At 38.4% G+C, this 15,646-nt stretch overlaps 1 protein-coding gene across 1 annotated transcript in view; it reads right to left on the bottom strand.

Moving 5' to 3' along the window:
• glra4a (glycine receptor, alpha 4a) overlaps positions 1-4,766 on the bottom strand; it is a 67,639-nt gene extending 62,873 nt beyond the window's left edge. Inside the window, exons 1-2 of the mRNA XM_036567735.1 lie at positions 4,695-4,766; positions 3,936-4,051 (exon numbers count right to left, since the gene is read on the bottom strand). Of these exons, the coding sequence (XP_036423628.1) occupies positions 3,936-4,051; positions 4,695-4,766 (188 nt within the window). The remainder of the gene's footprint in view (positions 1-3,935; positions 4,052-4,694) is intronic.
• Between the last annotated feature and the right edge of the window lie 10,880 nt (positions 4,767-15,646).

Below are 15,646 nucleotides of genomic sequence, written 5' to 3' on the forward strand. Positions count from 1 at the left end.
CTGTCCAGGCTAACACTGTTACTACAGTTTTCACATTTCAGTAAAGATGATTAAATTGTGGTATTAAAAGATACATTATATGTCCAAAAGTTTTTAGACACCAGCTCATTCATCTCTTCAATCACAGGAGCCTTTACTCTTCTAGGAAGGCTTTACGCTAGACTTTGAGTGTATCTGGCCACAAAAGCATCTGAGAGGTCAGGTATTGATGTTCGATGATTAGTTCTAGATTACTTCTTCACAAACGCCACTCCAACTCATCCCAAAGCTATTTGATGGTTGACACTGGGTAGGACTCACGTGTGGCTGCTTCAGAGCATACCATTCTCTGTGCAATGTTTTACTATGCAAGCTGCATGTACACAGTTGAACACCATTGTGCTATTTGTGCACTTCAATGCATCTGAATTCACTAACGAATTCACTAAATAGTGTCTGGATACTTCCGTAAAATGAAGAAAAGAAGGGACAAGCCGTTTTAATCTACTGTCTCTTCCAGATCATTCTTTCAGATTCTCTGTGGTCCTAACGACCTGTCCATACATTGTAAATCACTCTTCAGTGTGGCCAGGCTCTCGTCGAGCCCAGTGCATCCTCGACACTTGCAGTAGTCATGATATCAATGTGGTGTGTGTATATCTGTGCGTGTATGTGTGAGTGTTTGTGTGTGCAGTGTTTGGTGAATATATTCTACCATCTTCAATTTACTGAACATTTTATGAGCAATGCACAAGAAATCTCTGATATTTGTATACCCTGTTATAGGCTGAGCAACCATAATTATGTGCATATCCTGTTAGCAAAGCACAATCCTTTGGCTATGAGGTTATTAAAAATAGATGCTGAAAGCCTGTTACTGGCTGCCATATATTCACAGTCAGTTAAGAGTTGTTGTGTGGCAATTTCTTGGAATGAGTATTAAAAAGACACAAAAAATATGGATGACAACAGTCCTCACTTTAATAGAAAGAAAATGCCTGCTGTCATTTAGACCTTTTAAATGATCTTTCAAAAATCTTTTTTTTTCCCTACGAGCATTGTGCATTGACAATTTACATTGACATTTACAATTATTGTGCACGTATGAGTATGCTATAGGGGTGCGGGAAAAAAATCGATTCTTAGATGCATCGCCGATGCGGACGTGAACGATTCTGAATTGATTCACAAATGTCAAAAATCGATTTTCTAAATATTTAATTTATAACGTAATGTTGACGGAACGCAAAAGGCAGAACTTGGAAGTGTGGAAGTGCAGCGCCCGGACAGTCTGTAGTGGCACATAACAAAGACACAACTGGGTGAGCGAGAAATCCGACCGGCTCCCTCCGCATTAAAGCCAGGCTAGGTCAGGAGTCACAACACAAATGATAAGAAGAGCCATTTTGTCCTTTCAACAAATTCAAACCACCTTGGGAGCCACAAAATGTAATGTCCAGTATATCTCAGTATGTGCTAATGTCCTTGTATAGACTAAACAATATAAACGAAAACGCAGATATACTTCGCTCTACTTTAAGCTTCGATTATAGCCGCTTTCCTCCCATCTCCGCCAGAAAACGTTTCCTCAGAAGTCGATCGGTTAAATGTCTCTCAACGTTCGACTGTTTTATGAGGCTGAAGACGCTTCTCATCCTCCAGCTTCTTGTTCGAATTTACCCGTTCCACCTTAAATTCTGACTGAGGCGCCGAATGTAAATGCGGCACCATTTAAGGTGGAACGGGAGAATTCGAAAGAGAAGCGACACACACACACACACACACACACACTACAACGAGACCAAAACCGAAGTTATAAAATCACTAAAGAAAACGGGTAGAATAGCTGTAACATGTGCTGCGTGGACATCCGCTACCACTGGATCTTATTTCACCGTAACTGCGCATTTTATCGCATTTAAAGCGGCTTCTCGTGCTCCAAGCAAGAGAGCCTTCTAGTTCACTTGCCACATCACTTCCATTTGATTTATTAATAATAGATATTGGAAGTAAATTCATTATGGATCATTACAAATACAAATTCTCACACAGTGAGAAAATATAAATGCTACATAGAGAAGAAAGATGCATCGAGATGCATCGATAATCGTTTTATAATCGCATCGCAGCCCTCTGAATCGTAATCGAATCGAATCGTGAGGTGCCTAGAGATTCCCACCCCTAGTATGCTACAGTACACAAGAATGTGCAGAACATATAACATTGATACATTTGTCTTCTGATGCTTTGCTCATTTTGTATTCAGCTCTTTTGAAGACAGTGCACTATAAATCACTATCCATCAGATCTAGTGGTTCTGTATTTTTTTCTTGTTTACTTTAATACTGTGTTTGTCTGCCACCCAGTGGCAAGTCCAATGTCTGTCATTTTCAGCTGATCATATGAAATAATTAATGCAGAAATGTATGTTGCTCTAAATATCATTTCAAAACAGACTCATTCTGTGGGCCATCAATGCTGGATTTTGTTTTGACAGTCTTTTTAATGGAATTGAGGTGTGCTGTGTGAATAAACCAGCTTCCTTTCATTTACATGTATTCAGCATTGATATGAAACAATTCCAAAGGTACTGTGTATGTACATGTGATATAAAATGATGAGTCGTGCTTAGTATGACCAGAGACATAAACTAACAGAGGTGGAAACAAGTCACTAAGTTGCAAGTAACAAGTAAGTCTCAAGTCTTGACACTCAAGTCCTGAGACATTTTCCAAGTCAAGATAGTTTAGACAACAGAAACCAAAACAACCGAGCTGAACACACTTTCCAGAAAAGACTTGACTTTTTTTCATTGGCAGCTTCTTAGTCAAATTTTCCGCCCTACCTTATGATGTTAGGTTCCGGCACCAGCTGCACCATTTAAGGTGGAACGACAAATTCCTATACGAAGTTGACGAAGAAGTCAACTTTTATGCAATGTTCTTTATAGTGGACAGCAGGACATTGCATTATGTTGGTGTCATATTTCTTGTTTCCTTTACTGCATCAGACCAAAACCCTGCGGCCACATCTTCAAAAACCTTGTCATCAGTCTTCAAAGTCCTTATTATCAATGTACTGCTCAAAGTTATTCCATGGCACCCAAGCTTTGGGTGTTGTCATTTAGCAGCAAACTGTTCCATGCAGGGATGAAGGATCTTAGCTATGAATGGAGATGAAAGAGAACTAATTTATTTTTAATGTGAAATTTTTAAATGTACAACAGTGTAAAAGGGGATTTTCTAAACAATTAGGAAAGAGATCCCTAGCTTAAATGACTGCCAACACTTATTCCTCTTGTACAATTAGCAGTAAGAGTAAAATCAGCTAAAATGAGGACCAAAAAGAAAAAAAAATAGATATAGTAATATCACAGTAATATATTTAACTGCTAAACTTACATGTTGTTGCTTCTAACCCTAACTGGATCATGAGAGGTGTGATCATCCTTTAAATTTCTCTGCCTCAGTCAATTTTCTATCACTTGTGATACCATGAATTTAATGTAAAACAGATTTAGAAAGTCCTTTTGTGTCCACCACAAAGGACATCAAAAAAGTATACTGGTTAAACTTTTATGCATATCAATAAAAAAATTGCTTTGACTATTGGCTAAAATGTTTTTCTACCGAAAAAATATCAACTATAAGCTCATACCATAAATGCATATTTTTCAACTGCTTACTTCTCTTGCACCCTTAAAACATGGTTCCTGAGATGGCAGCCATTGTGAAAAGGCAGAACTCCTGTTGCGAATGACACACCCCAATGACATATCATAGGAAAGGCCAGGATGTCCTCTACATGATGCACCAGGTTTCAGCACAGTAAATTATGTGGTTATTGAAATATCCCACAGAGGACAAAAATGAGTTACCAGGTCTCAGGATGGCAGGAAATGAATTCATTAATATGAAAAGTAAGTGGTTGTGTAGAGTCCTGTCTGCTGTCTCCACGTCTCTTCCACTTTGAATCTTGAGCCTTTCTGAGACATAAGGCTGAAGTCTGAGTCAAAGTCCAAGTCATTGGTGTTGAAGTCCGACTGGGGGGATGTGTGTGTAAGCAGAAATAGCTGAGAGTCAGACATGAGCAGAACGAGCTGTAAGTTAAGAGAAAATTCTGCTTATGTATGGTGTAGCTGTGGCCAACAAAAGCTGGAGAAAAAAGCAACATGTCTTGTGCAAAAGCTGTTTCTTTTAATAGTAGTGAATGCTACAATTGGTGTTCAGAATTAAACGTTTTACTGATGGGAGGCATTCCAACAATTTGGCCGCTAGGGCTTAAGCTAGCGCCTGAGCATTCTGTTTGTACAACAATAGAGGAGGACAACAACATGTCTGCATCTTCAGGCGTGCCACAGCCACTGGGGGTGAGTCATATCACTTGTCAGAGCTGTGTGAGAGCAGTGGTGGTGAAGGAAAACTTCTGTGAAGTCAACTGGAAACCCTGGTGCAGATATAAACAGAGATGGTGGTGCCCAGGAGCCACGTTTAGTGGTAAGCTTTAAGTCTCCAAAGTACTCCAGTAAAGCAGACTGGGAGGCTTTCCATGTGCAATTTGGACTGGCAGCGCAATCGTTGTGAGTGGTTCGTTGAAAAGAAAGCCCTGCAGCTGACGTTTTGTTTGACCAATGAAGCATTAGCTTGCCTGCTATTACTAGACCCGAGAGCACACACCCATGTGATACACCAGTACTAAGGTTCTAGGGCTCTCACAGGGGCCAGAGGCCAGAGGAGGACAGCGCAACCAGAGCGAGGTACGCCGAGGAGCTGCTCTGCCAAGGACATGGCCCAGGAGAGGACTGGGGGCACCCGCTTTGAATAATGTGTTGTCGTTAATGGACACAATGTATGAAGATTAAATATTTATTTTAAAATATTTTAAAGATGTATATTGTGTAAATACTGTTGATAGTTAATTAACATTAGTTAATACTGAATTATGTTATTAAGATATATTAAGTAAGACTTAATATACACAGTTTTACATCCTTGTCAAATCAAATGTCAGTTTAGGTATATGCTGTATCTTAAACAGTAGTCATGAATCATGCTAATATGTCACATGCACATGATCTATTTCAATCAATCAATCAACCTTTATTTAAACTCGGAATAAATTGAGGGAGAGCCTCATTTACAATGTAGCCAAGCAATACAGAAATCAGGGATTGAGAAGTTGGACAGTAAAATCAAATGTTATAATAAAACAGTAAAAATCATAATGGTACAATTTAATAACAAGAAAGTACCAATAAACCATTAAATCAATAAACCATTAAAATTACAATATTGTAACCTAACAAGTAACAGATCAGATAAAGATAAAATAAATAAAAATATAAATTAATGAAATAAAAGAAATAGAAGATATAAATTGACAATAGTAAAATAAATTAAAATAATACTAATAAAAGAAATAAAAGGAATAAAAAAAAATGATTAAAAAGTTAAAAAAAGTAAAAGTAAAAGTTTTAGAGTTTCCTGTAATGAATTCCACCTTGCTGGTGCACTGTAGCTAAAAGCAGATTTTCCCACCTCAGTAAAAGCTCTCGGCACCTAAAGAGTAATCCAATCACTTGAACACTGGGGATATGAGAAAGGTTGAGAACTGTTAAAAAAAAACACCTCTCTAGAAGCCACATGGTGGTGCTATAAGACAAGGCTGCAGATTAATCCAACAATGTATTTTCTCACTAAAGTTCTTTTTTTCATTATTGTCATAGAATAAAAGTCACACAATATAATGTGAGTATGAGTATGTATGTGTGTTTCTGGCTGTGTTTACACTCATACAAGAGTTTATGAGTTTAATGCTTTTGTCAACTTAACCTTGGCACCATGTTGTATGAGGGTCTTTCTTATTTATGTGTGCTTATCTTCACTGAAAGCAAAAACAAGAGGGTCAAAGTGGCTTACTGCGCTTACTGTGGCTCAGAGGCAGGTAAAATGATCAGGGTGTAGAGTGGATATGAATTATAGACTTCTATGACATCTCTCTGTTAATTCGAAAAGCGTAACACATTGAGTTTACTTTAAAAAAGTGAGAAAACCAGTTGCCTAAGTAAATTAATAAATTAATTTCAGGTTTATTGTATCTTAGGTGAACTGTTAACTCCGAAGCAAAGCAATAAGTAAATCTCATGTAAACTTGCTAATGACATCTATATAACCAATTTCAAGTACTTTTTATTTTCAAGCAAGGTAGCATTACCATAAAATTAATTAAATTAGATGTTATGTATTCTATAGATAGATAGATAGATAGATAGATAGATTATGAATTTTCCCCCAACTTCCATAGCCATAGAACTTCAGAAAGGAATAAAGAATATTTAAGTATAGGTTAGACAAATGATCATCGGTTCTGGTCCTGAAAGCTCTTAGTCCAGGTAATTTCCCAGTATAGTTGTTAGATATTTAGTGATTGATTGATTGATTGATTGATTGATTGTATTCTGTTTGTAATCTGTTGCTCCACCCAATTCCATTCAACAATTGGAAAGGGACATCTACAAGCACACCACAGATCATGTATTATTTGAGAGGTAAAGCATGCTCGACACAGCAGTGACAGTGATATGGTAGTAGCATGGTTAGGTGTGTATTGGTGGTACAAGTGCATTGGACACAACAGTTTTGCTGGGGTTATCACACACCTCATTGTCAGTGGTAGGTTGAGAACAGTCTGGAATTCTGAATGGAGAGAGATTTATTGTCTCTCTCTTGTACTACCAACAAATTAGGTGCATCTAATACTGTGGCCAGCATATAAAAACCTCAGCAACAAAAAAACAACCCCATTCCACTACCATAATAGTGTCACTGCTGTGCTGAGAATGATCTAAAAACCAAACACATAGTCAGTGGTGGCCCTACTGTAGTCCCTTTCTGCTGATGGACAGGTAGAAAGTGGTTTAAAAATTGCGTTTAGCAACAGATGGGACACAATTACTGATTGTAGACTTACAAACTGCTCATATATGGTAGGTGTATATGTGGCCAAAGAAAATGGGCTAAAGAACTGGTTAACACTCTTAAAAGGTTCTCCTACCTTCATGAAACATCATGAAATGAGTTTTCTGTCTTTAAACAAGAAAATCTCTTTAATAACTGCTGCACCACAGCTTTAGGATGTGAGTAGGCTTATTTACAACAGATGTAGTGATTGATTTTATTTTTCATTTTGGCCAGTGTTCATATAATATTATAGATTTCAGCATTTTATAAAAAGTTACGTTCCTTCTGGTCCCTTCTGTGCAGCAACAATAAAAAACGGTCCTTCCAGTTTCAGCTCTATATGGACCACTCTACCAAATTAGTTCATATTGTCATCCCAACTATTTTAAAAAAATAATTAAGTATTCAGACATTAAGAGGCCCTTATTAATTCCATAACAAAAAGAAATTAAACCTCCACATTTTACCCATCCATGCAGTGAAACACCACATACACACTAATGAACACACACGCTAGGGGACAGTGAGCACACTTGCCCAGAGAAGTGGGCAGCCCTATCTACAGTGCCCAGGGAGCAGGTACCTTGCTTAAGTGCACTTCAGTCACGTACTGTTGGCTCAGGGGATTGAGCCAGCAACCTTCCAGTCACAAGGCTGGTTTCCTAACCTCCAGCCCATGACTGTCCCCATCGTATCTATGTAAGTATGTAGATACTTACATAGATTATGTTATGATTTATTTAAAGCTAAAGCACTGATAGAGATAGTAATAAGCTAAATATATACAAAATCATCATAGGGTACTTTCTATTGGAAGATGGCTCAAACCCTAACCCCTAATGTTTTTTGGTGTTACTTTGTGTCATTTTTTGAAAAAGCATTTAATTTCTTTGGAAGTGAAGTTAAACTTAAATCAAAAAATGCTGTCCCATGTTTTTATGCCACTACTGAATACAAAGAGTTTTAATCCATTGGTGGAGCCATATTTTAGCCACACCCCTGCAGTTTTAGAGCAGGATACATTAGATACTTTTGTCAGTTCATCACAGAACACAGTCTGGCTCTGTGCTTTCTTTGCCTTTGTGTTCATCTTTAACTGTTTGAGAGGCTGTGAAGCTGTTTACCTTTCATTGTCAAATAATGTAAAACTAAATTTCTGATTCTGTATGAAGTAATTAGTATAACTGCCAGAGGCAGATATCAACACTGGATAAATCGCTGTTGTTGACAATGATTTTAATGGCAGACATGTATGTGCCATGTGATGGCAGGAAGGGGTTGCCCAAGCCCAGCTGGGAAAGGAACAAGCAGCAGCAGGAACTTTGATGAATTGAAAAACATTTGGAAACCTACTGAGAAGTCTAACAAGAGGCCGCTAAAAAGTGCCCATTTTTGAGTTTTTGTTGTGATTTTGTTGTGCTTTGTGCGTAATAAACTAAAATAACTGCTGCTGCGACTGTCTCTCCTGTCTCCAGTGTTCTTCCTCCTGCCAAGGTGGCACATTTTGTACAATGTACTATACAGGCATCAGTGAATTTATACAGTTTGAGGTCTGTGAATATGATGTTTACTGTCTCTAGAGGGTGACACCTATGAGTTAGTGTAAGCTAATGTTCAAGGAGTTAATGGGCAGTAGGGCTGTCACTGAAAATAACATCATTAATTACAGTGCTTGCAAAGCAAAGGTCTGTATTGTTATCCCTTGGCTTCTTCGTATTATTATTACAGTGCTTGCAAAGAAAAGCAGTGTATTGTTAAGCAAAGCACTGTATTGTTAACGCCTGGCACTATATTGTTATGCCTTGGCAAAGCACTGTATTGTTATCTCTTGGCTTCTTCTCATTATTTTTATTATTTTTGTTTTTGTTTGTTTGTTTTTTACAGTGCTCGCAAAGCAGCCCTGCAAACATGCCTGTTAGCCCACAGATAACCCTGTATTGGCCCAGTGTGAGTAAGCCCACAGTGGGCCCTAAAGGGTTTGGGCAGTACACCATTGGGCTCCCCCACAGATAACCTGACACAGGCCCACTGTGGGTCTCTCCACATTGGGCCCACATCATTTAACCCACTGTGGGCCATTAATGGATTTGGTAGGCAGTAAACCACTATGCTAGCCCACAGATAACCTGACACAGCCTCAGTGTGGGTCACTCCACACTGTGTCCTCATCTGCTAGCCCACTGCAAGCCCTGAATGGATTTGGGTGGGTGGTATATTGTTGGGCTAGCCCACAGATAATCTGACACAGGCCCACTGTGGGTCACATCATACTTGGCCCATATCAGCTAGCCCACTGTGAGCCCTTAATGGATTTGGGTGGGCAATACACCATTGGGCTAGCCCACAGATAACCTGAAAGAAGCGCAGTGTGGGTCCCTCCACACTGGGCCCACATCATTTAGCCCACTGTGGGCCCAAAAAGGATTTGGGTGGGCAGTACACTGTTAGGCTAGCTGACAGATAACCTGACAAAGGCCAGTGTTGGGCCTCTCCACAGAGTCCATATCTTTTAGCCCACTGTGGGTTCTTAATGGATTTGGATGAGCAGTACGCTGTTAGACTAGCTCACAGATAACCTGACACAGGCCAGTGTTGGGCCTCTCCACACTGAGTCCACATCTTTTAGCCCACTGTGGGTCCTTAATGGATTTGGATGAGCAGTACGCTGTTAGACTAGCCCACAGATAACCTGACAAAGGCCCTCCATGGCCCATTTTTATTATGATGGTTTGTCATCCCGTCTTCAATGTTGGTATATCAACATTAGTTCAGTTTAACTATGACATTGTGTCAACTTGTTCTCAGTGTAGTAACCCTCTGGGGTTGGGTGTGCCAAATTAGATTTTTCTCAGTGTTTCTATTAAGATCTTTGTGATAATACTGTGCTGAAAAACAGTTCAAACTGTTCCTGAATCTGTAGAGTCTGCCCTTTCAATTTTATCACATTGTGAGATTGTACATGACTCATATCTGGAGTTATGAGCCAATGAAGATCAGTTGAGACACATGCCAGCCTCTCACTGTGTGTAACTCGTAGGCTTGTATGTTTGTCATCTGCCTCTTACCTGTAATTGGTGGATTTGTGTCTGTCTATAGTTTGAGTGAAACTGACCGATGGACACTGAGGAAATTACTAAGGCCTTACCCATCACATCGTAAACACTTCATTTTTTGTTCAGTCACTTTGGGCACAGCCACGAGTGGTGTTTAAAAAGTTCACAGTCGCTAAAGTTGCTGCAGTGGTTTTAGAAAACAGTGAAAGGATAAGATGGGGGCAAAAAGAGTAACAAAGAGAGAAAAAAAAGCAGAGAGAGAGAGAGAGAGAGAGCAGAACTGGATGAACAGAGAAAAAAAAAAGAATGTGAGCTTCATCTTTTAGGCATGCTTGTTAAAAAAAACATTAAAATGAAACAAGTGCAAAATCCATTAATTCATTTAGATTTTTTTGATGACTACACTCCCAGTATTCCCAAACTAGAAAGAATCAGTATGGCCTTATCTTAGTTTTGTAATGTTTGTACATATATTGTTGGTTATTTATAGAGAATTACAAATTTTGAATGGGCACATCATTTTATATTATTAGTTGATATTTAAAATCTTCTCAAATTCTTGTTAAAACGTGACTGGTCTGTCAAAACACGCTAAGTATCTGTGTATGTACAAAAGTAGAAGAAATCAGGTAATCGGGTAAATACTATTTCTCAGCACTGTAGCTGGGTAAATCATCCTAGAGACTCGCCAAAAATAGATTTCTCTCTTTGTAGCCAACTCCTGAGAATGTCTGTTGATTTTTTGTGATAATCATTTATAATAATAATTTTGTAATATCTTTTGTAATTACAGTATCTAAATATTTTACTGTATACTGAACTGGAATGTTGAATTAAGAATGGGCATAGTCTCACATTTACTCACATTCAATCTTAAACAACTTCCAAGATGCTAACTAGGTTAATTTCCAAGATACTAACTAGGCTATTATCTGCTCTTCCTCCTTAAGTAAAAGAGTGGTAGTTTCTGCCAGCTGACTAGTATTAACAGATTGACAAAAGACACTGAGTTTGGCTACACTGTTGTCATTTGAAATGGCTAACATCTCTGTAGCTAGAATAAACAGAAAGGATGCTACAAGGCAACCCTCATCTAATTCCATACTTCACAGTAAATCCTGGAGTTCCATTAGAAAGTGAGACTGAGCTGTTAATATCTGTATACATCTTGACAACATTTATAAATCTGACACCAAAGCCAAAATAAAGATGTAAAGATTAAAAAAATGAAACCATGTTCCACTGAGCTTCTGTCTAATCACTATACTCCATTAAATCAATTATCAACCTGATGTTATTATGAATTGACCTGCCTCTAAGAAAACCAGACTAAGATTCACTGATAAATGGAAATAAACTAGCTTTAAGTCCATTTGGAAGCATGTGTGCAATCAGCTTGTAGTCACTATTAAGTAATGTTATTGTATGCAGGTTTTCTATAAATCTAGGGTTTTCTATAAATCTGGCTTAGGTAAAAGTGTAAGTATACCTTGCTGCATACTGGAGGAAAAAGAATTTTCCACACAAAAAATTTAGTTAGATGTATCTCCATCTGGACCTGGAGCTTTACTTATACATGACAGTATGAAATTCTGAGGAATTTGAGGAAATGTGAATTTTAACTTTATCAAAGAAAATCAGAATATATTTCTGTAGCTAATGATTTAAGATTAAAAATGAAGTGATTAGTGTTCCTCTCCTTTCATTGTTTCTCTAATCTACTTAAATTTGAGGTACTTTTTTGCCTTTTCTATCCATTTAGCCCTTGATCTTGAAGGCTCCTTTTGCCTTCTTAACATAAATATAATCTAAATTAGATTGCAGCTCCCTACATTTTTCTTTATCAGCATCATTTAATTTGGCCAAATTACAATAATAATTTATCTTATGAATTAGATCATTTTCTAATTGTTTCCTAAGTTTACCTAAGGTTTTAATTAATGCGATGGAATACTCTCTAAGTTTAAATTTAAGGAAGTCCCATTTGTTTCTGTGAAAAACTTCAATTAACATTTATATATGACTACACATGACTAAAAAACGAACTGCAAGATATAGGTTTTAAAGACAATCAAATCTTGCGATGGTCTGTCAAAGGTGCTGCAAAGATAGATGATTCATAAACATAAGCTAGGCTGCTCTCTGTCACTCCTTCTGATGTACTGTTAATAGAAATGACTTAGCTTGCTGTACATAGCATATGTTTTTAGAGGTCCAAGCACTTTTAGATGCATGGAGCCCTATTGTTTTTGCTCAGGTCTTTCTTCTTCTTCATTTTCTGCCCTAAAACTGATTGAGGACAAGACAGCATAAGTCATCTGAACACCAAACTTGGAGGGTAGGTGTAGTATCCTCCCTACTACTATGGCAAGTAAAATGACCCCATTTGGCCTTATGGTGGCACTGTAGAGCAACATTTTATGTTTTGGCTTATATCACCTGAGCCTTGAGGCCTTCATTCAAACTTCTTAATCCTATATTCTCCAGCCACCAGAGGGAGCTTCAGCAATAACTTTTTAAATTCAATATGTGGTCTTCTCATTTTAGTATTGGCATATATAGCATCACAGAAATTATAAATGGACGTTTTCATACATTTCAAAATTTTAATCTTAGTTATGATATGGTAAATTACTCAACAGCGTGCTTATTTGTGGACCAGTATATGCTCACCATTGGTATGATTTACTCTACTTTAAGATCTAATGAAAACCGTCCATGCTTCTACTTTTGTTGGCCACTTGACATGTTCTTTGCATAAATGTTTGTGGATATTGAGCTCCCCTCTGTGATGAAAAAGTGAACCATCTCCAGTCTTTATTGCTCTACCATTCTGGCTCCTCCACACATGTGATGAGAAAAGTTAGTGTTGCTGCAACCATTTTGCCACAACGGCTACTGCTCTACCTCAGCATTGCTGACCATTGTCATTTCCAGCCTACTTCCGAGGGGCCATGAACAGAAGAGAAAAGTCCAGACTTGTTATAGCCTTTGGAAATGCTGCAATTGCACTTCTATTCCCCATGGAGGTCTTTGCCTCCCAGCAGTGTGATCATCAAGATGCACCAGTGGATGGGAGCAAATGGCAATGTAGGTGGTGGGGTTGTTCTTGGAAGGACATTAAAGAAGGTTTTAAAGCTATGTGAATGGCTAGGAGGAAAGTGGTGGTTAAGTTGTGTTTGGGACTCTATTGGCAGTGTTGGATACCATTAGTTGTCATTCCTCTGAGGGCAGAGATTAGCCCGAGTGTGTGTGTGTGTGTGTGTGTGTGTGTGTGTGCGTGTGTGTGTGAAATATGCGGAGAGGGGGAGAGTGAGAGAGAGGCAATCCAAATGTAATGCCACAGGCTATGGACTCTTCAGTATTGCACAGAAGAGTAAATAATAAAACAGGCTACAATACTTAGAACCACTAAAACAAGCCACAACATACAAGCTTCTTTCCTCACCAGGCAGTACAATACAAGACAAGACAAAACTTAATTTAACAGAGCTGTTCCATGCTTTTACCAGATAAAACCATTAGATACAGGTAGTGCTGTTTATTCCAAAAAATTCTCCAATTTCAATTCCAAGTGACAAAAATCAATGAAGTCAATTTCAAGAGTTAGTTCCACACAGCAATCTTGACTTTAAAAACCAAGACATACAGAAGGACATCTGGAAAAATTAAAAAGTACAATATTATCTTTGACATTAGCAAAGAAATTTGCAGAGCTAGCTAAATTAACTTAGCTGACTATCAGGGGCTGGCTAAGTTGTACCTGCTCTGTCTTGACTTAATAAACCAGTAACAAAATTTCCATAACAAATTTTACATCTTACTTTGTTTTCCACTTTGTCAAAAGCAAAATACAGCTGAATTATTGATGTGTGAGTTGTAGAAAGTGCATTTTTCATACAGTCTGTCTAAAAATATTGCCAGAAGAATATCTCGCACTTTAATTTAGTCCAAAGCTTTGAAGTCAACGTGTGTTTCCCAAATGCCTGGAATTGAGGAATAGATTCTATTTGTGCCATGTCTCATAGCCCTAGATACAGTATATTGCACACTTGTGTGCACGTAAAAGTACACTATATGGCCACAATTATGTGGACACCTGGCCATCACACAGATATGAGCTTGTTTGACATCTCATTCCAAATCCATGAACGTTAACCCCTCCCCGTTGTTATAACAGCTTCCATGCTTCTGGGCAAGCTTTCCATATGATTTTGGAGTGCATCCATAGGAATTTGTGCCCATTCAGTCAAAAGACCATTTGTGAGGTCAGGGACTGATGTTGGATGAGAGGGCCTGGTTCGCAATTGACATTCTAATTCATCCCAAAAGTATTCGGTGGTGTTGAGGTCATGGCTTTGTATAAGTCACTGGAGTTCCTCTACACCAAACTTGTCAAAACATGTTCACCATGTCACCTTTGCACAGTCATGCTGGCACAGGAAAAGGGCCTTCTCCAAATTGTTACCATGAAATTAAAAGCATACAATTGTCTAAATGGCTTTGTAAGCTGTAGCATTAACATTACCCTTCACTGAAACTAAGGAGCCTAGCCCAAATCCCAAAAAACAGCCCCAGCACCATTATCCCTCCTCCACCAAACTTTACTTTTGGTACTAAACATTCCATCCATCAAAATTCCAGATAGTGAAGCCTGATTCATCACTCTAGAGAACATGTTTTCACTACTCCAGAGTCCAGTGGTGGCGCATTTTACACCTCTCCAGCTGACATTTGGCATTGCATATAATGATCTTATACTTGTTCACAGCAGCTTGGACATGGAAACCCATTTCATAAAGTTGCTGAAGCACAGTTTATGTGCTGATGATGCTTCCAGAAGCAGTTTGAAACTCTGTAATGAGTGATGCAACAGAGGATAAGTGATTTTTTGGGAACCCCACTATATGCTTAATTTTATACACCAGTTAGCCATGAGTGTGGCTGAAACACCCAAATGTAGAGGGGTGTCTACATACATTTGGTCATATAGTCTAGCTGAATTCACTAATTAGAAGAGCTGTCTGGATTCTTTTGGATATGTAATGTGGAACATTAAAACATTGTATTTAAACACTGCTGTGCTAACTTGATTTACACTGTATGTCCAAAAGTATCCAGACACCTCTTCTAATTTGTAAATTTGGCTACTTCAGCCAGCATTGCTAGCAATGTACACATACACACACATACATGCACAAATTCACATGTATATTCTCAATTGCAAAGCATTTCCAATGAAATGGAATGCTAGATGGCTGTAAAGCTCCACAGCATTGGGCTGTGGAGCAGAGGATACTTTATTCTCTGGAGTGATGGAGCACTATAGCTTTAGGATGAGTTGGAGTGCCATTTTTGCCCCAGAACTATGATCCAGCCTAAGCAACTGACCTCACTGATGCTCTTGTGACAGAATGCAATCAAATTCTTACAGCAGTAGCCTTACATCTTGTGTAAATACTTCCTTTAAGAGTAAACACTGTTGCTGCAGGAAAGTGGAGGCAGACTCCCTATTAATATCCTTGTTATTGGAAGAAATGTTGGATGAGTAAGGTGTCCATTAACATTTGTACATATAGTGTGGGTAAGCTTAATAAGTGATGTACCTTCATAGCTGTGTTGATGTGGAGAAAAAACATGCATAACAGCAAACTC

The sequence above is a fragment of the Colossoma macropomum genome, unplaced genomic scaffold (genome assembly GCF_904425465.1).
Source record: "Colossoma macropomum unplaced genomic scaffold, Colossoma_macropomum, whole genome shotgun sequence".
Lineage (NCBI taxonomy): Eukaryota > Metazoa > Chordata > Actinopteri > Characiformes > Serrasalmidae > Colossoma > Colossoma macropomum.